The following is a 26,695-nucleotide window of genomic DNA, read 5'->3' as shown; positions in this document are numbered from 1 at the left end:
CGCCCTCCTTATCCCGAAAACTCAGGTTCAACCTTTAGCGGACCAATGATAATACTCGCTTTATAACAGACACTGAAGTTGTTTTTAGTATTTTACTGTTTACCATCAGCATGTGCGTGCGTGCGTATGCGTGTGTTCTACATCCAGCCAACTAAGGTAAGATCGATCACAGATCCGGCCAGTTAAGGCAAGATCGATCACTGATCCAGCCAGTTAAGGCAAGATCGTGCTCTGATCCAGCCAGTTAAGGCAAGATCATGCCGTTATGTAATCAATTAAGGGGGTATTCTAGTGTAAAAGCGGAATTTGTATGCTATTTTGGTGAATTGTTTTTGAAAAAAATATAAGGTTTTTTGAGGCAGGGTTTTCCCTACTTATTCATACATATTTGGTGTATGTTTCCAAATTTTTGTATTAGACAATAACTATAAATAAGCGCTGCACATGATATTAAATAAGAACATGAAAAAACAAGTTGGTCCATGGTTCCCATGATTTCAGCTGTTCTGCTCATCTGAAACAAAAAACCAAAGAGATTCTTAATTAGTATGAGTGTGGCTATAGCAGGTACCAGAATGAAAAAAAATGTTGAAAATTTAAAACATGACTTCATTGAGAAAATTAAGTTTCGATTTGTGCCATTTTTTTTCACCATTGAAGGGCTGCACAGTGGTCCAGAGACCCCTAAAAACTGGCCAAAAGTCACCTACCATATTTAGTTCATAACACTATGTTTTTATTATCAGGATAAGTGAATGTAGATCTGTGTAAATTTTTAAAGTGATTCGATTATTATTATTGAGTTTATGGGTCTTTGAATTCAAAAAATTGAGTAAAAATTACGATCAGTCACTTGAGTCAAATTGCTTTTCCTGTATGTATATACTCCGTATGTATATGTCCATACTCCGATATTCAGAGTGTTTATTCTTTATGAGAAAAGTGTTTAGAATCTAGATCAATAAGTTATAATTAACTTAGAGAATGTACATGGCTTTAAATACAAGGTTTTGATGGACATTTTTTGATTTTGTCAAATCTGACAATGTTTCAATTTAAAACTCCCCTAAGCTCCACTTCGGAATTAAATTTTCTGGATACCATCTTAATCATATATTAGTAAACTTGTATATTTGCTGCTACCAGCTGCTCTTTTTTATTTCAAGGAACGATATAGACTAATTAAAATTTTAAACGTGTTTGCGCGACTCGTTCCGCAATCATCCGGTATGTGTCCCGTAATATTCGCCTAACCTCTCGTATGCCAATAGAGCAGATCGAGATGAACAGAAAAGTCCCATACCATTTTGCGATATTCGCAATAATAATCCTATACCTCGAGCGGCTCGGCACTCTCTTCCGCGCGCTCTGGATTCGCTTAACTGTAATATTCAATATTTCGATTATTATTGCGAATATCGCAAAATGGTATGGGACTTTTCTGTTCATCTCGATCTGCTCTATTGGCATACGAGAGGTTAGGCGATTATTACGGGACATCCTATATATCGTGAACCTTATTTTTCAAATCTTATAGTCACTATACTAGATCTGCTATTTTTAATTTTAAATTTATAGTGTCAAATTTGTTATCAGCGACCTTGAAAACCCTCAAATACCAAATTTTATATCAATCCGATTAAAATTAATAGATATTGACAGCCATATTGGATCCGCCATTTTGAATTTTGAATTTTTAACGTCAGATTTGTTATAAGTGACCCCGAAAACTCATAAATACCAAGTTTCAGAAAAGTCCGACAAAATCTTGAATTTTGGTCACTTTTTCGAGGTTTCTGGACCACTGTAGGCTGTAGAAATTCCAAAAAACAATATTTCGACTTGATTGTGGTAGAGGCTATAGCCACACATATACTGAAGATGTGTGCAAAAGCCTGAGTCAATTGATTAACTGGTTTTTGAGATATCATAGGAACCAATTTGAAAAACATGGTTTCGAGAAAAACACGTTTAAAGCTTTTCATACTGATTACATAGAGATAATGTTACTTACGATCAATCGGCTAGTCCAGGGCCATACAGGGGACATTCCTCTTGTTTGTAGAAGTCCTGCAGAGCTGATCTCTCTTCCCTGCGATTCATTCTCTGATCTCGAGAGAAGTTAGTGGAGCGCCGCTCCGAGCGGGTGATACGAGCTTCGTTCCGGGAGTTTGCGTACATCACCGCTTGCTGACGAATACTAACTCCCATCACGTTCATAAGTTTTAAAATTGGCATAAATCCTTTATTGAAAATTATAACTGCCAAGAATGTTGCTATTTCAACAACTTTCACGCCAGCATGGAGATGTTTGGAGCAAAAGTCCAAATCAATGAATTTAGAGATTCATTGTACTATATAACCTGTACTATACAAAGGCTCCAATTCAAATGTACGACTTTCAAAGAATAACGATCTTCCGACCCTACCTAAAATACTAACACAATGCTCTGTTGTATGCCGCGCGGTCCAACCGCCGAGCGCGCGCCAGAGGTTATTTTCTATTAGGTGCTATTACTTTGTTAATTTTGCGAATCGGGCTAAATCTTCTCGCAGACATATTTTCCATACCATATACTTGCAAAATATGCCAAAAAATTCGATTTTTCTGACATGCTACACTAGAATACCCCCTTAAGGCCAAGTAAGGTAGTCGTAAATTAGTTTTGTAGGTCGTCTCTCTGCTCATCTGATGAGATGTTCAAACGTAGCTCCGTTGACTTGTTGACAATATTGAATCCGTCTCTCGAAGTTTGTAACAGTACGTAAGAGAACATCACGTGGAATAATGTTACACGCTGCTTGGATCCTCTCTATCATGTTTTCTCTTGTCGTTGGTCTCTCCCATACTACATAGATAGACTACATCTTTCAGGTAACCCCATAAATAAAAATCTGGAGAAGTTAAATCTGGTGATCTTGCTGGCCACCTTACTCGACTACCCCTTCCAATCCATACATTACGGAAGGTCTCGTTCAGATAATCTCTGACGATATTGGCATAGTGAGGACCTGCACCATCATGTTGGAACCACTTCTTCTCCGTGTATTAAGGTCAATATCTTCAAGAAGTATTGGAAGAATATCTCTTAGAAATTGTAAATAGTTCTGCGCATTAACCATACCATCAAAAAAGTAGGGGCCAATTACAGAGCCATTGACGATTCCGCACCAGACAGTGAGACTCCATCGATGCTGATTGTCTATTTGTTGCATCCAACGAGGATTAACTGGAGCCCAATAGTGACAATTATGACGATTCAACGTTCCATGACTATGAAAAGTAGCTGCTGAACAAAACGTACTTAAAAAACTCGCCATCGTGCAGAAGTTGCTGTGTTGCCCAGTGATAAAATAATAGCCGTTCTCGATGATCATTCTCAGTCAAGGCTTGATTTAATGTAATATGATAAGGGTGGTACTTTGCAGCCTTCAAGTATCTAGAAGCAGTCGATCTTGGAATCCCCATTGTACGCTCAATTTCACGTAATGATACATGAAGGTTCAAATGAACCATCACCAGAGTTACGAGGAAACGAGCATTCAGCACGTAATCATCTACGTTGTAACATCTTCTTCGTCGACAGAGATTCCCTCTTCGAATCCTTATTGCAATTTTACGTATTGCAGTATGACTCGGATGTTGTCGTAGAGGAAATTTTCTTCGGTATAATGCTGCTGCTTTTTTGTAATTACGTCGACATTCTCCTAGGATGTGAAGAATGTTGGTCAACTCGTTCGACGTGTAATCGGGCATTGTTTTTGCTTGGACAACAATGGAATTTTAGAAACAAAAAAAATTTGAAAATCATTCACGAATGACGTGACGAGTTAAAGAGGAAGTGTCGAGAACAAAAAACTTTATGCTAATTGCTCAAGGACTCATACAAGTTGAGAAAGACACCAGCTGTCAATCGATAAGTCAACTTTCAATGAGATGTATCGAATCTTGCAGTAAATAAGAATAACCAATAGCGTTTAATATTGAGATGGGAAAGTAATAGTGCAATAATCCTCAAACTCTCGAGCCGATTAAAGCAAAGACCTTTTCTGAATCTTCCACTCTTGGCTTTGAAATAATAATACGGAACTACCTACTGTTTGACCTTGAAATTATGTAACCAACAACATGGAGTCTGAAAATTTGTCGATTTTTCCTATTCTACAGTCACAGTTAATTTCACCATTGAGAATATTCACATGACCTTAGAAATTGATCCCAAGGAAATTGATTTGCGTGGTACAACTTGAGTAATGGGTATTGTAACTTTCAACCCTTATAACTTGAAAAGTACTTAATGAAAAAATACTTCATTATAGTGTTTTGAAAAGCTCTCGAGGTAAGCTATGAGAATATGCAATGAAAAATTGGGGGTTCCATTAAAAAAATTCGAAGTGACCTTGCCCTGACCTTGACAACGCCACCCAAGGTCAAATCAATAGTACCGTCTTAACTGGCTGGATCATAGCACGATCTTACTTTAACTGGCTGGATCAGAGCACGATCTTGCCTTAACTGGTTGGATCAGTGATCGATCTTGCCTTAACTGGCCGGATCTGTAATCGATCTTGCCTTAACTGGCCGGATCTGTGATCGATCTTACCTTAGTTGGCTGGATGTAGAACACACGCATACGCACGCACGCACATGCTGATGGTAAACAGTAAAATACTAAAAAAACCTTCAGTGTCTGTTATAAAGCGAGCATTATCATTGGTCCGCTAAAGGTTGAACCTGAGTTTTCGGGATAAGGAGGGTGTTTTTAAAAACAATGTTTCGGACAAAAGTTACTTACTTTTCGACGAAGAATCAGAATCTGCAATAAAAAGTATGGGGTTCCGTTTAAAAAAACAAAGTTGAACTCCATATGACCTTGATAACGCCACCCAAGGTCAAACCAATAGTACTGTCTTATGTCCCCCTCGAAGTCACAAAACTTTTGTTTGAAACATTTTTCGATTTAACGCAGTGTTTCTGAAATATTTTAGGAGAAACTTAAAAATGCCCTGTATATATACAGTCATTTTAAACAGTCCAGTTGAATATGTCGAAAACCGAGTCCGATAGAACAAAATGTTTTAGATGAAATTTGTAGGATTCCGAGGGGGTCAAAAGGTGGTGACCTTGTGATTTTACCAAGGTCATTTTTCGAGGACATATGAAGGTCACCTTTGGTTTTTTAAATGGAAACTAGTATTTTATATTGCATATTTGAAAAGATTATCGAATTTTACATAAGAAATATTTATGACTTGTGTGAGCTATGTCTAACAGTTTAGTAGTTATTCAGGTATGATGAATTTTTTAAATTTTGTTTTATTTAGTGACAAGACAATTTTTAATGAAGCACCATAAACAAAATCAGGAGACGTTAAATCTGGCGATCGTGGTGGCCAATCAAGTATTCGAATAAAGTATTCGATCGCTCACATAAAGTAAATTATTTTCCCTTGCAGTTGGCCTTCAGTGACCTTGAATGATTTTGACCCGTAGATTATTGTGCGCATCTTCAAACGCTCTACTAGATGGTATGTAAAAAAACATATACCATTTAAAAAAACGAAGTTGACCTTCATATGACCTCTACGCGTCCATCTAGTAAAAAACTATTTAGAACAAATTATGTGTCCCTCAAAACCATGCAAGTTTGATCTGACACATTTGTTTCTATCACCAATAAGAGCCGAGATATTCAGGTGGGCTGTTTTAGGGCCTCATCCTGTATATTATATATATATAAAAGATGCGTTATATATATATATATATATATATATATAACGCATCTTTTCTCGAGGACGCATTGGCCTCTATTCTTTTAACGTGTTTTATTAGTAATCAAGTACTATTGATACATATAAGTTTCGTTCAAATCCGTTTTCCGTGTTTCGCGCCCTGCCCTTGTCAGTATCAAACAGATTTGAACATTTTTTAATAAACAAATAATTAAATATTATTCAAGATAAATATTATCCAAGATTGTCTCAAGATGTTCCTTCTATTCTACTGCACAAAAATATGCGGCCCGAAATCTTTTTTTAGCATTTTGGTTTTTGAATTAGAATCAGCTTATATATCCTGTCGTTTACGCGGTTGTTTCCAAATAATATCTTTGATATATTGTATCATCCATTTGATTTAAATAAAGAACACTTTTTTAGAAAATCATAAAACTTATATTACAGGGCCTATATGACGGGGAACTTATGTTACAATCTAATAAATAATTGCTACAACATAAAAGGGTTTGTAACATGATCATAAGAATGTTAAATATGAAGTTTATACTTATATATTATTTACATATTAAATAGCAATAATTACCATAAAATCTTTTATAATCCTGATTTTGTGTATTAAATAATAAACTCAATTGTGCATTATAGTCAAAAAAATCAAAAGACATTAGAAGAAAGGTATTTGCTTTTCGACGCAACGGTACTTCATTTTCGCCTGGAAGGTAGATTTTCTGTAACTGAGTCACACAAACGTCATATCCACAATCCGTTGAATTTGATGGATTAAACTGAAACATGAATTTATGGAATTAATTAACACATATTATTATTAATTCGTACATACATATTTATAGTCAGTGGCATAAAAGCATGCGGACAATAATTTCAACAGTTGGTATCTAACATGCAACATTTTCATGTGGCAAGTTTGATAATACATTAAGTTAGAACTTAGCTTTGCAAGCTAAGTCTCAGTTTCGTTAGTGCCTACATAACCTAAACAAAGTTACGAAAACAAGATGAATGCTATATATGCTAGTCGATTCGAGGCAATGGTTCGTATCCGAAAGGTCTCAAATTATCGCTTGCAGCCGGTGCCCATGGTTACATGGAAAAGTTACAGCAGTTCATAAGTAAGTGGGTGTAACGATATAAAGAGATAAAAAATTATGATAACTTGCCTGAGAGAAAACGGATACGTTGGAATGAGAAGATAAGACGATTGTCGCGATTTTCAAGAAAAATCCTATATGTACAACAGGCTTAGAAATTATTAATCAAAAAAGGTATTTACATCAGCCCGAGAACAATTAAACATTGTTTAAATGTCTATGATCTCGGGTGGTAAAGCACGAAACTTAAATCTTTCTGAAACAATGCATGTGGAAAAACGACTGCAGTGAGTAAAGGATAATATCAACCGAGATTTTTCAAATGTCTTTACTGATAAGGCTTCTTTTTAGGCATGGATTCTAGGAACACGTGTATGGATTGTGCGTGAAAATCCGTTTGTCCAGCACAGTTAAACATTCAATTAAAGTGCATGTATAGAGATGCTTTTATAAACAAGGTTTTGGAGTTTTACATTATTTACAGGTAACTTGAATGCAGACAAGAACAGAATATGAAAAGCCATTACTACCGTCTTCTCGTAAATGGCCTTGATAACACCAGATGATATCTAAGAAAAGAACGATCCGAAACACAGAAGTCGAACATGTACGGAATAGAAATGGCATTATTACAATGAATTAGCCTTCACAGTCTCTCGACGCTAATGCTATTGAAAATATATGAGCGATGATGAAGATAAAGCTTTGGGAAAAACGGATTTTCACTTTGAAACGGTAATTATGCATTTTAGGGGAGTCAGCTCCGATGACCTTGACCTTGACATATATTATACAGGTGACTCTCCTGAGTGACCTTCAAAAGGCTTTAGCCGTCGCTCGTTGTTCATTAAAAAGTTATTAACAAAAGAAGTTTAATAGTTTTCACTCCACAGTTTTGTTATTTATTTTATGTGGATATCGCTCCCGCGAAGCGGGATGAAAACGAACACTCAACTGTCGCCTAACATTAACGAGCGTATGTGTCCGAGGCTTTATTCATTAAACAAATGATTTAATTTATACAAACATATAATTTATTAAACAGCGAACAAAGCTGTTTTATACAACATAATGTGTATGCAGGGCAAAGCCCGTCCATCTACACTCCCGCCGAAAAAAATAGAAACGAACTGCAGGGAGACTAGGAACGAATGACATAGGGGGCGGTGTGGGATGGTATCGGCATCGTTTTCAGCCCGCTTCGCGGGAGGGCGGGGGGCAGGGGCTTCGCTCCCCCCCCCCCAAGGCCGGAGAAAGTGTAACAAATTTCACACAGATTTTGATCACTTGGTACACGGCACGGATCCCGGCGGGGGGAGGGGCTAAGCCCCTCCCTCCCCGCCCTCCCGCGAAGCGGGCTGAAAACCGAGCGTATATGTCCGGGGCTCCAATTTCAGAAAATATAACCGGTAATTATACACATAAGGGGACATAAGTTTCGAAAATATAGTAGTTATTTTGAATATGAACGAACAAAATTTCTTTAAAGCAGTGAATTATTACTATATAGAATAGTTTATTTATAAATACAAAGTATTCTTTATTTTAACCAAAACACAAAACAGGTGTATACAAATTATTTTCTGCTTTAATCGAGTTAATGTTAAGTTTAATTTTTGTTAATAACTTTTTAATGAACAACGAGCGACGGCTAAAACCTTTTGAAGGTCACTCAGGAGGGTACTGTTGACAACATATGTCAAGGTCAAGGTTATCGGAGCTGACTCCCCTAAAATGCATAATTACCCTTCATAATTTTGAAAAAGACACTATTCTAGGAAAAACAACCTACACGCTCTTGTGCCACTGACTGTATATATGCGCGCATGCACGCGTGTGCGTTTACTACTGTTTTGCGTTTAACAAAATGTCCATTATAAAACACCTTTTATTATCTTATTTCTAATACCATGAACTATCTGTATCATCACAAAAATAAAATGAAACAAAATTTCTGTCACAAATACGTGATATTGATATATCACGATAAATCTATGTGTCATATAAATGTAGCTCGTGATAGCAAATATGTTAAAATATAAGTAAAGTATATCTTACATCTTTATGTTTATATTAATAAATTCTATTCTTGTAAAAACTTTTTTCCTGTAACTTGTGACACTGGACATTTTTATATCCTATACATTTATATCCAATAATTTGTGCATAATACGTTTTTCATTTATTACACTAGGACTATCGACTTCAATCAACTAAAGTCAACATGAAAGTTGACACAAGTCATGTAAATTAACAGTACACATTATAAAGACACTTATACAGTTCATAATATTAAGTAGATTTAATATCTTTTTAACTCAAGAATATTAGAATTTTAAATATTTAAGTATTAGATGGTAAACTTAATTCCTGCCGCTCGCTACTAGAAGGGAGCTCCAACGCTTGCGAGTTTCGACGGTGAAGTCGCATATCTTTTGTAGTTTAGACTTGCTGAAAGTGATTCAGTCCTCACAGGTTAGATTTCTCGACGCCAAAGAGATTTTCCAATCGATTGAAAATGAACCGCGATAAGCTGTTTTTCTGACATGTGCTTCTTCACTACTTCGATCTCAAGAAAACCTCAGCTGAAACGCATCGCTTATTATCCGAAGTGTATGGTGATGACACTCCATCGGAAAGAACATGTAGAGTTTGGTTTGAACGCTTTCGAAACGGTGATTTTGACGTGAGAGACAAAGAACGTCCCGGACAGCCGAAAAAATTGGAAGATATTGAGCTGTAAGAATTGCTCGATGAGAATCCAGCTCAAACGCTTTTTGAATTGTCGAAAGCGTTAAATGTTGCTCCAATGGCTGTCTCAAAACGCTCGCGTGCCATAAAAAAAATTCATAAGGAAGGGATATGGCTACTACATGAGTTGTCAAAAAATGCCATTTTAAATCGTTTGTATATCGCGACTTCTTAGCTTGCCAGGCAAAGAAAAAAGAGTTTTTTGTGGCGTATCGTAACTGGCGATGAAAAATGGATTTATTTTGATAATCCCAAGCGGAGGAAATCATGGGTGGATCCCGGCCAACCATCCACTTCAACGCCGAAGAGGAATATTCACGGGCATAAGACCTTGCTCTGCATTTGGTGGGACCAGGAGGGTGTGCTGTATTACGAGCTCTTGCGTTCAAATGAAACCGTTACAGCTGATCGCTACCAACAGCAATTATGCCGATTGAGTGACGAGTTGATGCAAAAAAGACCATCCATAGCCAACAATCGACGGAAAGTCATTCTTTTGCATGATAACGCTTGATCGCATGTTGCGTGAAATAGACACTTGTAGAGCTTGAATGGGTAGTTCTCCCGCATCCAGCGTACTCTCCAGACTTGGCACCGTCGGATTACCATCTCTTCCGGTCGATGCAACACGCACTTACGAACACACTTCTCCAGTTACGAAGAAGTCCAAAAATGGGTGGATGAATGGATCGCCTCGAACGACACCGCGTTCTACCGCGTGGGATTGCCCTATTGCCGGAGAGATGGGAAGAAGTAGTAGAAAATAGAGGAAATTACTTTGATTGAGGTTCATTCATCATCCCTTCGAAACAAATCAATTTTGGAGACGAAAAAACGGCAGGAATTAAGGTTACCACCTAAGAATTGCAAGCTATTGAAAACGTCTCAGTCACAGTAATGTAACATCAAAACTATCGTTTGTCATCACAACGTCAAGGACCTAATAAAATATAACACAAAATTGACATTAGACGTTATGCACGATGAAATGTTATATGAAAAGGTGATGTTATGTGTTTCAAACACTTGAAGTCGCTGCTATCTTAAGCCAATACAGTAATGTTTCAATCAAAAAACGAATTATAATGAGAATCCGATACATGAATGAAAAGATTAGACTGCATATACAGGTGTAAAAGAGGCGCAGGATATAAGACTGCGTGTATCGCTACTGGCGACGCGTAGGATAAGCGTGCCGCGACTTCGAGCCGCGCGGATTGGCCCGGCCGCGGAGGGATATATGGTTATCGCGGGTGAAGGAACTAGTCGGACTTTATACGCTGTGTGTATAAGACGTACAAAATAAAGAGAGTTTTTACCTATTGTATCTACGGCTATCCTTACACAGGGTGTTCCGTAAGTCGAGGTAAATCGTTCGGGAGATGAATGGGGAACCAAAAACAAGAAAGAAAGTTGATATGAACATAGGTTCGGCAATGCATTGTTTTCGAGTTATCGCCATTCGTATATTGAAATTTGAAATTGCTTTACTTTCGAATTTTGTGTCAAATTTGAAACAAGAGATGGTTTTTATGAGTTTCAAAACATAACTGAAGTCAAATAAAAGTTGCGGGCTGCTTTAGCACTACCCAGGATGCACCACGTGGAGGTACAGCCCGCTTAGCATCCCTTGGCAGAGATCACGACCCCACAGTCCGTCACTCCTGTGGTATTTAGTGACTCCAAACCCTCTCTGCCGCGTGTGTGTGTGCGTGCGCGCTGGCGCGCGTGCGTGTGTGAGCGAGTAAGAGAATGTAAAAATTATATCAGGTGTTCGAAATGACCTCCTTCTGCATGAATGCAAGCTCTAAGCCTTCTTTCTAAGGAGTCCCAAACTCTTTGTAGCACTTCCGGATTTTCCCTAATGTTTTCAAATCCATTAGTTATTCTTTGCCTCAGTTCATGGACGTTATTCACTGGCCGTTTATAAACAAAGAACTTTAAATGACCCCAAAGATAAAAATCGCACGGATTGAGGTCGGGTGACCTAGGAGGTCAGCGTACAGGTCCTCCACGCCCTATCCATTGTCGCCCGAATTTGCGTTCCAATTCTTGTCTAGCAATTAAACTAAAATGTACAGGTGCACCATCATGCATAAACCACATATTAAGTCGGATGTTGAGAGGGACATCTTCAAGTAGTACATCTAATCTATTTCTAAGAAATTCAACGTACATTTCGCCATTTAACCTATTTTCAAAGAAATGTGGTCCAACAAGTGAATTGTTAATGATTCCTCCCCAAACCGAACAACTGAACTGTTGTTGGTGTTTTTGTTGAACAATTGCGTGGGGGTTTGTTTCCATCCATTCATGTGTATTATGAAAATTCGTAACACCGTCTCTATCGAATGCTGCTTCATCTGTAAACAGAATTATTTCACTGAAAGTAGGCATGCGTTCTAATTCGTTCATGAACCATTGGCAGAAATTGAGACGAGGACCATAATCGTTTTCAGTCAGTCCTTGAACACGTTGTACATGATAAAGATAAATGGAATTTCTGTTAAGAGATCTCCATACTGTAGTTGTTAGCAGGCCTAATACTCCTGAGACGTTTTTGATACTAGTAGAAGAGTCAACCCGGAATGCGTTCAAAATTCTTTCTTCCGTGTTAGCGTTAATTCGAGGCCTACCCTCTCTTCGACGCTGTTATCTGCCCAGTTTCTCGCAGTATTCTATTAACATTTTGAAAAGATCATTGGTTCGGTGCGTATCGCCCAGGAAATTGTTCGAAATACAATCTTTTTGCTTCTGTAGCGTTACCTTGAGCGAGACCATGCATTAAATGCATGTCGACTAATTCGTTAACGGTTAAACGATTCATTATTGATAAATAAATTGCAATTTTAACGAATTGCCTTTCTTTGTGAACGAATTCAGATTGTGAAGCGATTGAACTTTATTGAAATCTGCTTTGATGTGACTGAGAAATGCATTAACAAATGCTCTCTAATTTCGATGTGCTCACGTTGCTAGTCGAACAATCAATACCTAGCGCTTCTTCAAGTTCGCGTCAGAGATGCCAGATTGCAGCCGCGGCTCCCGGCTAATCGCCGTGAAGTGGGGATGAGTTTCCTCGTACGCTCCCGCTACACATCGTGTCCGTGCGTGGTCCGTCCGTTCGCGTCGCGAACTTGAAGAAGCTTCTTTGAAAATAGATTAAATGGCGAAATGTACGTTGAATTTCTTAGAAATAGATTAGATGTACTACTTGAAGATGTCCCTCTCAACATCCGACTTAATATGTGGTTTATGCATGATGGTGCACCTGTACATTTTAGTTTAATTGCTAGACAAGAATTGGAACGCAAATTCGGGCGACAATGGATAGGGCGTGGAGGACCTGTACGCTGACCTCCTAGGTCACCCGACCTCAATCCGTGCGATTTTTATCTTTGGGGTCATTTAAAGTTCTTTGTTTATAAACGGCCAGTGAATAACGTCCATGAACTGAGGCAAAGAATAACTAATGGATTTGAAAACATTAGGGAAAATCCGGAAGTGCTACAAAGAGTTTGGGACTCCTTAGAAAGAAGGCTTAGAGCTTGCATTCATGCAGAAGGAGGTCATTTCGAACACCTGATATAATTTTTACATTCTCTTACTCGCTCACACACGCACGCGCGCGCGCGCGCACGCACACACACACGCGGCAGAGAGGGTTTGGAGTCACTAAATACCACAGGAGTGACGGACTGTGGGGTCGTGATCTCTGCCAAGGGATGCTAAGCGGGCTGTACCTCCACGTGGTGCATCCTGGGTAGTGCTAAAGCAGCCCGCAACTTTTATTTGACTTCAGTTATGTTTTGAAACTCATAAAAACCATCTCTTGTTTCAAATTTGACACAAAATTCGAAAGTAAAGCAATTTCAAATTTCAATATACGAATGGCGATAACTCGAAAACAATGCATTGCCAAACCTATGTTCATATCAACTTTCTTTCTTGTTTTTGGTTCCCCATTCATCTCCCGAACGATTTACCTCGACTCACGGAACACCCTGTATATGTGCTGCTAGGCACAAATAAAGAGCCCACAATATCAGAAACGTTCTCTGTACTTTTTCAACAACATAGAGAAAACATTTCTACTTACCGTGGCTACAAGAAATAATACAAGGGTGAGTCAAAAATTATCCGCACTCTGGCTGTAGAATTTATTTTAATCAACTTTTAAAAAAGACAAATACATCATTTTTCGACATACTCTCCTTGCTTTTCAATACACTTTGTCCATCTATCAACAAGCTTTCGTATTCCCTCATTAAAAACTGTTTTAGGCTGAGCTGCGAGCCACGAATGCACCGCTGTCTTCACTTCTTCTTCAGAGGTGAATCTTCGTCCTCGTAGGGTTTCTTTTAGGGGACCAACAGGTGAAAGTCAAGAAAATGGGGCAAGATCAGGACAATAGGAAGGATGCTTTAACACCTCAAAACGAAGTTTGCAGATTGTCGACAGTGAACACAGTGGTGCATTCGTGGCTCGCAGCTTAGCCTAAAACATTTTTTAATGAGGAAATACGAAAGCTTGTTGATAGATGGACAATTTTTGACTCACCCTCGTAATATATCCATTTAAATTTCACATCAATACTACACTACTCAACAAAAAATAGGGAACACTTTCGAAACCCTAAAAATTAAGCTATTTTCAAACCACTGCAACTCGGCGAAAAATTATCGTAGGGAAAAAATTAAAAAAGCGTTTTAAAGTTCGAAGTTTCAACTTTAACGCGCTTTCGGTAGATTTTCAAAATTTATTTATCTTTCTTGGTCTATACTTTAAAAAGGAACACATTGCTTTGTTCCTTAAAATTACGTATTTTTAACAACTTAAAACTCAATAAAATAAATTTCTTTCGAAAAATTCAACTCGCGTTCCATAAACTACAAAATTTCGCCTACAAAACGCTTTTTTTTAAATTTTCCTACGATTTTTTTGACCGATTTACACGATTTTGAAGTTAACCCTTTTTTTCTTGAAAAGTGACGTTTACCGCCGACATTAGCATTACCCAATGTGCACCACGTGGAGGTTGCCGGTCGGATTTTGCACATTGTGTTTGTGTGTGTGTGTGTGCGTGCGTGCGTGCGTGCGTGCGTGAAAGGATGAAGTGGTGAGTGGGTGAATTATGTGCATTGTATGCATTTACTAGTAGCGTGTATTGCCTCCTCTCTGATAAATTACCATTTGTAGACGTTCTTGCATATTTATACATCTCTGCATAAAAGCTATCGGAATTTCATGCCAAATCTGCCTAAGCGCTTCTTCCAATTCATTTAAATTTCGTGGTTGTTCTTGGCGAGATCTTAATCGTCGTTTCATCTCGTCCCAAATGTGCTCGATCGGATTTAAATCTGGGCTGTTCGAGGGATGGTTCAGCAATGCGATATCATGTCGCTCAAAAAATTGCTGCGTTACGTTTGCCGTATGGGGACGCGCGTTGTCCTGCATGAACACAAAATTCTGCTGCAATCGACGCTTCAGCGGCAAAACGTGAGGCCGGAGAATGTCATTTATGTACCGAATGCTTGTCATTGCTGGAGGTGGCAGAAGTACCAAGTCAGTCCGTTCTGTCATCGAAATGCATCCCCATACCATAACGGAACCGCCATTATGCAACTGTCTTTATTAACTGTCCTTATGAACACGAGCTTCCCAATATATTGTTAAAACAAATGTGAATCGCACACACAGGCCCACGCAGGCGCGCGCGCTCGTGTTTATAATAAAGACAGTTGCATACGAGCGTCGTAGATACGAGCAGTAAGAATATTTCTGTCCGATTATCCAGCTCTTCTGGACTGCTTACAAAATTGTTAAAATGCCGCATAGATACTTGCCGATAACAGAAGTTGCTCGTATAATTGCACTTCTGGAAGAAGGGTACAGTATGCGTTATGTGGCGCAACGTGTTGGCGTATCTGTTTCTGTTGTGAGTAGAGCTTATTCACGGTACGAAGAAACAGGACAATACACGAGACGTCAGGGCAGTGGCCGTCATCGTGTGACTACAGTTCCAACAAGATCGACAAATTGTTCGCCACGTTTTTGAAAGAGGAACGATTACTGCAAGACGTGTTCGAAGTGAAATTCCGGCTTTGCATCACGTAAGTGAACAAACGATTCGTCGTCGTTTAAGAGAAGCTGGTCTTCGTTCACGTTCTCGTGCACGAGTGCCAAGACTTACACTCGCACATCGTCAAGCTCGTCTTCAGTTTGCGCATAATCACATAAATTGGACTGCAAGGCAATGGAAAAATGTTTACTTTTCGGATGAATCGCGTTTCTGCCTTTACGGCAATGATGCTCGCATACGCACTTGGCGTCGACAAGGAGAGCGTTATGATCAACTTTGTGTCATGTCAATACGAGCTCATAATGGCGGTTCCGTTATGGTATGGTGATGCATTTCGATGACAGAACGGACTGACTTGGTACTTCTGCCACCTCCAGCAATGACAAGCATTCGGTACATAAATGACATTCTCCGGCCTCACGTTTTGCCGCTGAAGCGTCGATTGCAGCAGAATTTTGTGTTCATGCAGGACAACGCGCGTCCCCATACGGCAAACGTAACGCAGCAATTTTTTGAGCGACATGATATCGCATTGCTGAACCATCCCTCGAACAGCCCAGATTTAAATCCGATCGAGCACATTTGGGACGAGATGAAACGACGATTAAGATCTCGCCAAGAACAACCACGAAATTTAAATGAATTGGAAGAAGCGCTTAGGCAGATTTGGCATGAAATTCCGATAGCTTTTATGCAGAGATGTATAAATATGCAAGAACGTCTACAAATGGTAATTTATCAGAGAGGAGGCAATACACGCTACTAGTAAATGCATACAATGCACATAATTCACCCACTCACCACTTCATCCTTTCACGCACGCACGCACGCACGCACGCACACACACACACACAAACACAATGTGCAAAATCCGACCGGCAACCTCCACGTGGTGCACATTGGGTAAGCTAATGTCGCGGTAAACGTCACTTTTCAAGAAAAAAAGGGTTAACTTCAAAATCGTGTAAATCGGTCAAAAAAATCGTAGGAAAATTTAAAAAAAAGCGTTTTGTAGGCGAAATTTTGTAGTTTATGGAACGCGAGTTGAATTTTTCGAAAGAAATTTATTTTATTGAGTTTTAAGTTGTTAAAAATACGTAATTTTAAGGAACAAAGCAATGTGTTCCTTTTTAAAGTATAGACCAAGAAAGATAAATAAATTTTGAAAATCTACCGAAAGCGCGTTAAAGTTGAAACTTCGAACTTTAAAACGCTTTTTTAATTTTTTCCCTACGATAATTTTTCGCCGAGTTGCAGTGGTTTGAAAATAGCTTAATTTTTAGGGTTTCGAAAGTGTTCCCTATTTTTTGTTGAGTAGTGTATATTTGACAACTACATTTGAACGCAGGATGTTGCAGATTTAACATGATGACTGACCAATTAGGAAGAACGAACAAGTTTGCCTCTCTCTGTAGTTTACATAGGTCACTAGACAAGTTTTGCTATACGCTATTTATAGTTATTTTCAGCACAGTTCCTTAAAGTTGGCATCACTGAATAGTATGCGTCAATAGAAGAACTACCATGTTAATTTTGATTAGTTGAACATTCCATCTCTGTTGTGCACGTTTGAATATTGCATGGTGATTTGATCCAAAACCTTGGTCTTGAGACGAAATTCGATTTTAAACGATTTTAAAGTAAAATTTTGTGAGGGGATAACAACCGAAGAGTGCATGGATGAACTGAAAAATGTTCTGATGATTTTCATGAATCATCAAAGAACTGTTTCCTTGGTATCGAGAGTTTCAATATGGAAATTTTTCCACTGACATGCTGCATTGAGGCCGTCCATCTGATGTGGTGACTTCAGATATTATCGAAAAGGTAAAAAATCTAATTGCCAAAAATAGGCGATTAACAGACAGATCGACAGATTGAGAAGCATTGGCGATTAGTATTCATAAATGGCACCAAGTATTCATAAAAGTTTACATGAGCATTTACAAGTACGGATGATTTATATATTTTAGGTTCCTCATTCTCTCATAGAGGAGCAAATGGCATGTAGAGTGACTTGCAAAAAAATGCTAAAAGACTACGAAAACTGAACTCAGCGATATCTAAACAACTTTGTTATGGGTGACGAAACCTGGCTGTATTATGACATCAAATCAAAACATAATAATCAAGTATTGTTATTCGAAAATGAAGAAACATCAACAAAAATGCGAAAATCGCGATCGATTAGGAAGAAGATCATGATATTTCTTACAATTAGAAGTATTTTAATTACGCGAATTGTCCTTGATATAACTTCTTGGTATATGGAAGAACGTCTAACTTAAGTGGTTCAGAAGTTGAAAGAACTCCGTTCGTGTTCGCGAATATATACTTGGAATTTTTATCATGATAATACTAGACTACATTCAGCGCAATTAACGCAAGAGTTTTTGGCAAACTCTGGCTTGAAAGTGCTTAAGCACTCGTCCTACGGTTCCAATCTAGCGCTCTGTGACTTCGGTTTGTATCTATTAGCGAAGCAAAAATTAAAAGGACGAAAGTAGCGATGAAGAGCTTTTAGGAACATGGACCAGACATGTGCAGATCTACCAGAAGAAAAGTGGCAGCAAATTTTTACCGATTGGTTTATTCGTATGAAGAAATATAAGGATTTTAACGGAAATTATTTTGAACAAAACTAAATGAACGAAAATAAAAGAGAACTAAATTGCAAAACTTATCTAGTGATCTATGTAGGAGTCTAGGTTAAGTGACAGTTAGGATCACCATCAACATATATATGGGATGTTTTACAGTCTTGTTGGAGTCATACGCCTTATCAATTTACGATATTTTGATATCATTTTAACTGAGATGTTTTCATTGGATAAGTTCATTAGATTTAGGCTCTTTCTGGACGTAGTACTTTTGATGCTTGCACGTTGTTTAAAATACGATAAAAATATTAAATTGCTGTATTTATAATATTAATGACAGGTAAATAATATGTAGTACTATTAACAATATTCTATTAAATGTAAACCAATAAGTTGAATCTCAAGATTGTCTTTTTATTTCAATAATTGGCTGATATAAATGTGCATTCGTGCGTACGTGCGTGCGTATACTTAATGGATAGAGAATAATTATTCTTCAAGAATACACACACATAAAGCTTCACAAAAAAACAATATTTTTCTACATTTTTTACTTTTTTATCCCACTATTTTACAGATTTATCTCTTTCAACATTGTATGATCAATTCGGTAATATGTTCATGATTCGGTTCGATAATAGGCCAATAATATAATACTTACAACTCTTCCAGAGAAACCAGAATATCCCGGATTAGGTGACATTGATAATTCGGAACTGTTCTGATAGGCAAGGATTGCTAATTGATATATACTACTTTCCTCACATTCGCCAAGCCCACGTACATGTAGCCAATAATAACCAGGAGTTTGGTTTGCGTGTAAAACGAAATCAACACGTTCACCTACGTACATAAACTATATCTTTAGTGATTTGTTCTTAACTGAAAAATAAACTATATACATGGTCTAGTCAAGTTCTGGTGCGACTGGTACTAGAAAAGATACAAGAGATCAATTATTTTTTGTTTTAATTTTTTTTAATTGAAATATTATTAATCGCCAGACAATTTCATATATTAGATAAATTTTTCTTTCGATCATACTGGCTAACATATGCTAGATGGTCAGCAATGGATAAACTAAAATCTCCGTTTTTTCAAACGCGATATACTGCACGCCGACGGGATTTGTCAGTCTAATAATGCAGCAACCGTTTTTTCCCTTTACCACGAGAGAAAATCGTCGATGAAGTTAGAGAGCCGCGTGGGGGGGGGGGGGGGCTTGTGGATTTTCTCGCGAGTACTCTGTACGGCACAATTTGATATATATATACGAGTTTTTAACATCTTCGTGTATCCCAGCGTCTAGGGCAAGGGATCGTCTGCACAGCCCTACTGATGAGTCTGCAGATGATCTTAAGACGAAACGCTCTTCTCTAACTTCATCGACGATTTTCTCTCGTGGTAAAGGGAAAAAACGGTTGCTGCATCATTAGACTGACAAATCCCGTCGGCGTGCAGTATATCGCGTTTGAAAAAACAGAGATTTTAGTTTATCCATTGCTGACCATCTAGCATATGTTAGCCAGTATGATCGAAAGAAAAATTTATCTAATATATTCATTTTTTTTATTTAAAATACATCCATACATCTACATTTTTATTCAAAATACAAAATATGTTTCTTCTGAATCAATATAATATAACGCTAGTGTTGTCACTTTAATATTGCTTTAAGAGTTAAGTACTACTCTTTTAAGGCTCCTGGATAGTCACCGCGGCCATGTTGAATTATGACGTCAGAGGAGAGAAATGACACGCTGAGAATTCCTGCGTGCTATTTCCAAATAAAAAGATATTCGCATAAAACAACACTTTAGATCGCTTTAGCATACTTCTAAAATAGTCCGGAAACTAACCTTTCTGCTAACAGTCAATCAATAGCCGTAAAATGACTGTGATATGAAACTTGGTCATGCGGAATGACTGCGCATGACATGTCTTCTATTGTAGTTGACGCGTCTTCGTAAGCCACATTTATCACATAACCCCAGAAAAAAAGTCAAGAAGATTCAAGTCTGGTGATCTTGGTGGCCAGAAAATAGGAAAACATGATGCAAAGAATAAGAAGAGCATGTTTGGAGATCACTCGAGATACGTTACGAAAAGCAGTACGTAATTTCAGAACAAGAATTATATTATATTTAGAAAATGCTGGAGGACATTTTGAACATCGCATGGATTAGTGTAAAGCGGAGCAACCGGCCCTTTTCAGGGCCACAAGGTGTGCAAATCCGATCAGCAACCTCCACGTGGTGCACACTGGATAACGCTAATGCTGACAGTAAACAGTAAAATACTAAAAAAAACTTCAGTGTCTTTTATAAAGCGAGTTATTATCATTGGTCCGCCAAAGTTTGAACCTGAGTTTTCGGGATAAAGAGGGCGTTTTTAAAAAAATGTTTCGAACAAAAGTTATTTACTTTTCGACGGAGAAGCAGAGTCTGCAATAAAAAGTATAGATTTCTGTTTAAAAAATTGGACTTGACCTTCAAATGACCTTGAAAATGACTTCGAATGACCAATCTGTTACTGCCACTGAATGGCCCCCTTTCAACCCTGCAACTTTTGTCTGAAACAGTTTTGTCTAAACTGCTTCATTACCGAGATATAAGTCTGTAACATTTTAAATGACTCACCCAGTATATTATGATATATAAATATTATATACAGGATGTTTCCTAAGTAAGTAGACAAACTTAAGGAGCATATTCCTTGGCTTATTTTAAGAAGAAAAGGTCATATAAACATATGTCCTAAACTGCTTTGTTTTCCAAAAAAAGTACATCACTGTTTTCGTTCACTTTTCGGATAGCGTGCTTTTTCAGTACGAGTCAACAGCGGTGGGGATGGAGTAGGGATGGTCTCGCGGCGCCGCAAGTGAACACTCGTTTCAGACACTCCAGATATTTTTGAGCGTGTACGTCAATCAATGGAAAGGAGAGTTGAGGCGTGTATCATGGCTGCAGGTGGACATTTTCAGCAGTTACTGTGATGTTATTATTTTTCTTTTTAGTTACTATTTTCTTTTTCGTTATAATTTTTCTTTTTGGTTACTATTGTTTTTCATTTGTTTCATTTGCAATAACACAAACTGTTCTATAATAAACGAAAAGTGAACGAGAACAGTGATGTACTGTTTTTTGGAAAACAAAGCAGTTTAGGACATATGTTTATATGACCTTTTCTTCTTAAAATAAGCCAAGGAATATCCTCTTTAAGTTTGTCTACTTACTTAGGAAATACCCTGTATAATAAAAATAAGATAAAATGGGACATCCTGTGTATTATAATTTATGAAAGAAAAAGATATTGACTGATAAGGAAGTTAAAAGAAGAAAGCGAATTAATATAACCTAACAGATGGATGATTTTATTTTCCCATTTTATTCATCGGAATAAATAAATTTTAATAAAATAATATCATGTCAAATTTTTCTAGAATCACAAATACAAGTTTTTACAATAACGCGATCGAGATAGGTATGCATCTGCTCGTATGCGCGATGCTACCTAGAAATACTCTAATAAAGACTTTCTTATAATATTTGAGTGATGATGCGCTATATTACCTAAAGTTCGGAAATATTATGCGTTGATGTTGCCGCGTCGAAAACTGATGAGAAATTGCCATACAACCGCTCGATAAGTTCTCGAAAAAGTCACTTGTCGATATTGAAATGAGTGAAATGTCACTTGTGAGACAATGCCAACCAGAGAACCATACGATAGTATTCCAATTAACCAGCTATTTTATTAAATTAGGATTTTATTTGGAACAATTATTACGCCGAATGATGATTAAAAACCAAAACGATCGAGTTATTCGTGATCTGAGCTATATCGCGAATTGATGAACTCAAGTCTCTACAATACTTGATTAATCCAAAACAAGTTCAATAATTCGCCAGTACCAATCAAGTAAAAATCCTATATTAATGACCAAGTTGGCGATGGAATGATTTCAATTTAGCACAACGTTTCGACCGTCGATTCCGGTCCTTTTCAAGTGCACAGTTCAATAATTACAAAATAAATAAGTCACATTCTAAAAGTAAAAAATACATATAACGAAATGTACAATGCAATAAAATACCTTATAAATTAGACAATTTTCGAAACTAACTTGTAGAATGTAACCGACAAAATTAAATAAGACAAAGAGGAGAAAAGACCACGCAAGCAAGAATATATTTTTTTTTATATCCGACCATCAGATATTGCCAGTGTCGCGATTAAAATATGCATCTGAAATTTAGAACTCCCTGGCGAAGAAAAGATTTCTTGTTAATATTTTTTCGTTTAGTCCGTAAAAACTTAAAACTCCGTAGACAAATTCTTTTTTCTAATACGTTATTGCGTATTGACTTTCAATTACTCTATATCTTGGTTTAATTTTTTTCGCCTTTTCGAATATTCCACCGTTTAATAACTTGACATTATGCAACTACTGCACAGCGAATTCGTATTCGCTAATGATAATACGCGCAACATGGTCAACGTGCGGCACCACTACAGCTTGCAAGTTCGCTACTCCTGCATAGTTAAAATATATTTTCGATTTTGTCTAACATGTAGGAACAAAAATGCATTATTACACTTTTTCTTATAAATAAAACCTCTCCATTAGAAAAATTTCATGTTTATTAGTGGAAAAATAAAAAAGTTGAGTTCCAGAACTCGTATTTTTTAATACAAAAAAATTAAGTTTTATGTCGATAGATAGCTTTCGAAATTCTGTACATTTTGTATATTTACAAAATTGCGCTATCATGATTCGTTCAGAAGTTATAGCCGAAAAACGAAAATTTCATCGATTTTCGAGGGTTGATTTCACCTCTTAAACATGTTTCGTTGCCAATACAAAAAACACGGATCGAATATTTTGACCCTCTCTACAAACCCACCAAGTTTCATTAAAATCGGAGAGGGACACCTGGGATACCTTCCTTGTCAGACAAACATACATCTTCATCTGAGAAGAAACTTGTTATGAGTCAGGTCTCAGATAGCCGAAAAATTCAAACAACCTTCAAAATATTGTCACATACGAGAGGTAAATTCGCCTGTAAGAAGTTAGCCCCCACTTTTAGAATTAATATATTTTGAGAGTTGTGCTGAATTGTGCTAGGTTTGTGCTACATTGTGCTAGAATATTACATTCGTAATGTGCAAACTAAGTTCAAAAGTGGAAAACAACCATTGTTTAGGCCAGCCCCCCACTTTGGATTTTTTCAATTTTTCACTTCTGCTAGGTTGTGCTAGGTTGTGCTAACAGTGTGCTAAAGTATTACTCCTAAATAATGGTAACAAAAGAAGTTATGACAAAAAAGAATTTTCGACAATTTTAAATACGGTTTATCTTCACAGTAGTTACTTAAATACTACAAAATTACATATCTGAGTTGTACTAGCTTAGCACAAGTCAGCACAACATTCGAATTGTCCGGCACAACGATATTAAGGGCACTTTACTCTTGTGCGTGGCCCTTAGCGCGCAGCTTCTATGTCTTTACTTCGGGTTTCTAGTTCTTCCACGTAGACGATACTGCATATCTGAGTTGTGCTAGCTTAGCACAAGTCAGCACAACGTTCGAATTGTCCGGCACAACGATGTTAAGGGCACTTTACTCTTGTGCGTGGCCCTTAGCGCGCAGCTTCTATGTCCGTAATTCGGGTTTCTAGTTCTTCCACGTAGACGATACTGCATATCTGAGTTGTGCTAGCTTAGCACAAGTCAGCACAACATTCGAATTGTCCGGCACAATTGTCTTCAATTCGATATTCGAATTGTCTTCTGTACCTTTAGCTCGAGAGTTTAAAGAGAATGTAAATAAGATAAAGAGAAGAAAATAATATTAATGTTTCAACACAAGCAAAAAAACATATTTAATATGGAAAACTTCGCACTGCTATTATACTTGAGACAAAGTGTTATTACCACTTTGATAGAAATAAAATTAAAAGTAAAAATATTTTGTATCTTTTTTTAATATAATAAGTTTTTGTCTATTATGTAATTATACCTCTCTTTGTCGTGTGCTTATATGCACATAAGCTGTTCCACCGCAGCAAGGTAGAGGTTATTGAAACAGATCTTGTTTTTTTGTATTTTTTAACTTTTTTGTTTTTTTATTTTATTTTTTATTTGAGAAATTTTTAACTTTTTCGCTTTATTATTTTGCTTTAACGTATATTTTAAGAAAAGTTAACTTTAAGAAAACTTAAGATCTAAGCGCAAATTCGAATTTAATGAAACATTCACATGCAATACAATAAACATTATACAATAAAACATAGACGAAACATTAAATAAAAAATAAAAGAGAACATCAAATTTAAGTTCATTATAATTGTAATTATAATACTAATTTTAAAAGATTCAATCTTTGCTTTTCAATTAATGTTTGCGTATAAACATATTACTGGATTTACAGTAGTGTCTTCAGTAACAGACGGACATTTGGTTAACAAATCGTCGAAAAGAATCCATTTATTTGCATGCAAAGTGTAAGCTGTATAATGTCCGGCTGAGTTTACATTGGGTCCGCCGCTGTAATGTATAACACCAACCAAAGAAAATGATGAGTCATTAAGTTCAATTGTCTTTGGAAAAGTTTTTAATGCTATTTTTACGTTGGTATCTCCAATACATTCCATTAATAGGTGTGAGTGATAGTTTGCTCTTAATGCTATATGTTTTTCACATTTTGTACAAATTTTATAATTATTGGTTATATAATTCTGTATAGCCTGAGTTATATAATTGTATCCGTGTAATTGGATTGTTTCAAAATCAAGATTAAAAAGAGCTAGATTTTGTAATGTTATTTTTTTGCAATTATCGCATTCCTTTATTAATGTACAAGTTGGCTGTTCCTTAAACAAAAATTCACATAAATTAGATACGTTTGAAACTGCATTTATTGTTATTACATTAGACGCGTTTGTGGTAACAAAATATTCTATTTTACGTAATAATGTTGCCCGTTGTCTATAAATTGATTTGCATGGACCTTTTTCTACGAAATTGTTAATAAATTCAAATACAGGGTGTTCCAGACCTACCGTATCACCGGTTAATGGTAGATTCCTGAGGTGATTCTGAGACGAATATTCCTCTTGCAAAATGTCGAAGGTGGCGTAGTTTCAGCGCCACGAAGGGTTTTAGTTATCCTATTCTTGTGTAGAATTTTCCCGCGTTCAGTGACGGTGGGTCGAAGAGGTCCCGCGCATCGCGCACACTTCAATTTAAACAGCCGCGAAAAATTAAGATCAAATTGAAGTGTGCGCGATGCGCGGGACCTCTTCGACCCACCGTCACTGAACGCGGGAAAATTCTACACAAGGATAGGATAACTACAACCCTTCATAGCGCCAAAACTACGCCACCTTCGACATTTGGCAAGAGGAACATTCGTCTCAGAATCACCTCAGGAATCTACCATTAACCGGTGATACGGTAGGTCTGGGACACCCTGTATTTACGATGTAGCATTTGTAACAGTGTTATAGAATTTTAAGTGGATGCATGCAGTGGCAAATAACTGAACAATGCTGTCAAATCCGCATGTGTTTATAACGACTACTCTATTTTTTCCTTCTTCTAAGGATTCGCAAAGATTTCCATTTTGTAAAATAGCGATATAAATTTTTTTTCTTTTGCAAACTCCTGTGAAATCAGATCGTGGTTGGAGATACGTTCTTTTCATACTTGCTCCTCTGTCATTCTTGTTTCGCCAATTATGTTCATGGTTTAATTCGTTCATGGAGTACTCATTTTCAGATTCGTCAGTTGATACGGCATCGTGTTCATAATCAAGCGACGCGGTAGTGTCGCGACGCCAAGTACATAAAAAAATAAATAGCCGCATGAGAAATAGCCGCTTGATACAGCACTGGCGTGACATCGTCGAGGCGCTACCAAGTAGCTTATCCGGAATTTACATCATTTGACAGGTCACATAAACTTGTGATTAAAATATCTCAGGAACTAAAGCCGTAATACAAAATCTAACGGCACTTTTGTAATATAATATGGGTGCACGCTTTCGAACGCGATCAATTAGAATTAAATTGGTGCAGGTAATCCTGAGATATTACAATCGTCATGTTAAAACTGTGACGTTTCGGTTTCCATAGACTTCAGACCACTCACGTACGTATGCTCGCACAAACACATGCAAAGCGATTTTGTCCCTCAAGCTTGCGTTCACACATGCGTTCATACATGCACGATTTACTTTATTCGACGACGACGTTGCACAACGACGACGACGACGCCGTTGCACGACGACGACGACGACGACGACGTTGTACGACGACGACGACGTTGCACGACGACGACGACGACGTTGCACGACGACGACGACGACGTTGCACCTTATCGACGTGCTGCAACGTCATACGGCAAC

At 37.4% G+C, this 26,695-nt stretch overlaps 1 protein-coding gene across 1 annotated transcript in view; it reads right to left on the bottom strand.

Annotated features, from left to right (window-relative positions):
* The window catches only part of LOC105285968 (laccase-3), a 312,136-nt gene that overhangs the window by 47,738 nt on the left and 237,703 nt on the right, over positions 1 to 26,695 (bottom strand). The window contains exons 7-8 of the mRNA XM_026973661.1: positions 18,943 to 19,124; positions 6,323 to 6,524 (exon numbers count right to left, since the gene is read on the bottom strand). Of these exons, the coding sequence (XP_026829462.1) occupies positions 6,323 to 6,524; positions 18,943 to 19,124 (384 nt within the window). The remainder of the gene's footprint in view (positions 1 to 6,322; positions 6,525 to 18,942; positions 19,125 to 26,695) is intronic.

Source organism: Ooceraea biroi, chromosome 11 (assembly GCF_003672135.1).
Source record: "Ooceraea biroi isolate clonal line C1 chromosome 11, Obir_v5.4, whole genome shotgun sequence".
NCBI lineage: Eukaryota > Metazoa > Arthropoda > Insecta > Hymenoptera > Formicidae > Ooceraea > Ooceraea biroi.
Note: the sequence above shows the minus strand (reverse complement) of the source record. Positions and strands in the feature narration are given on the sequence as shown.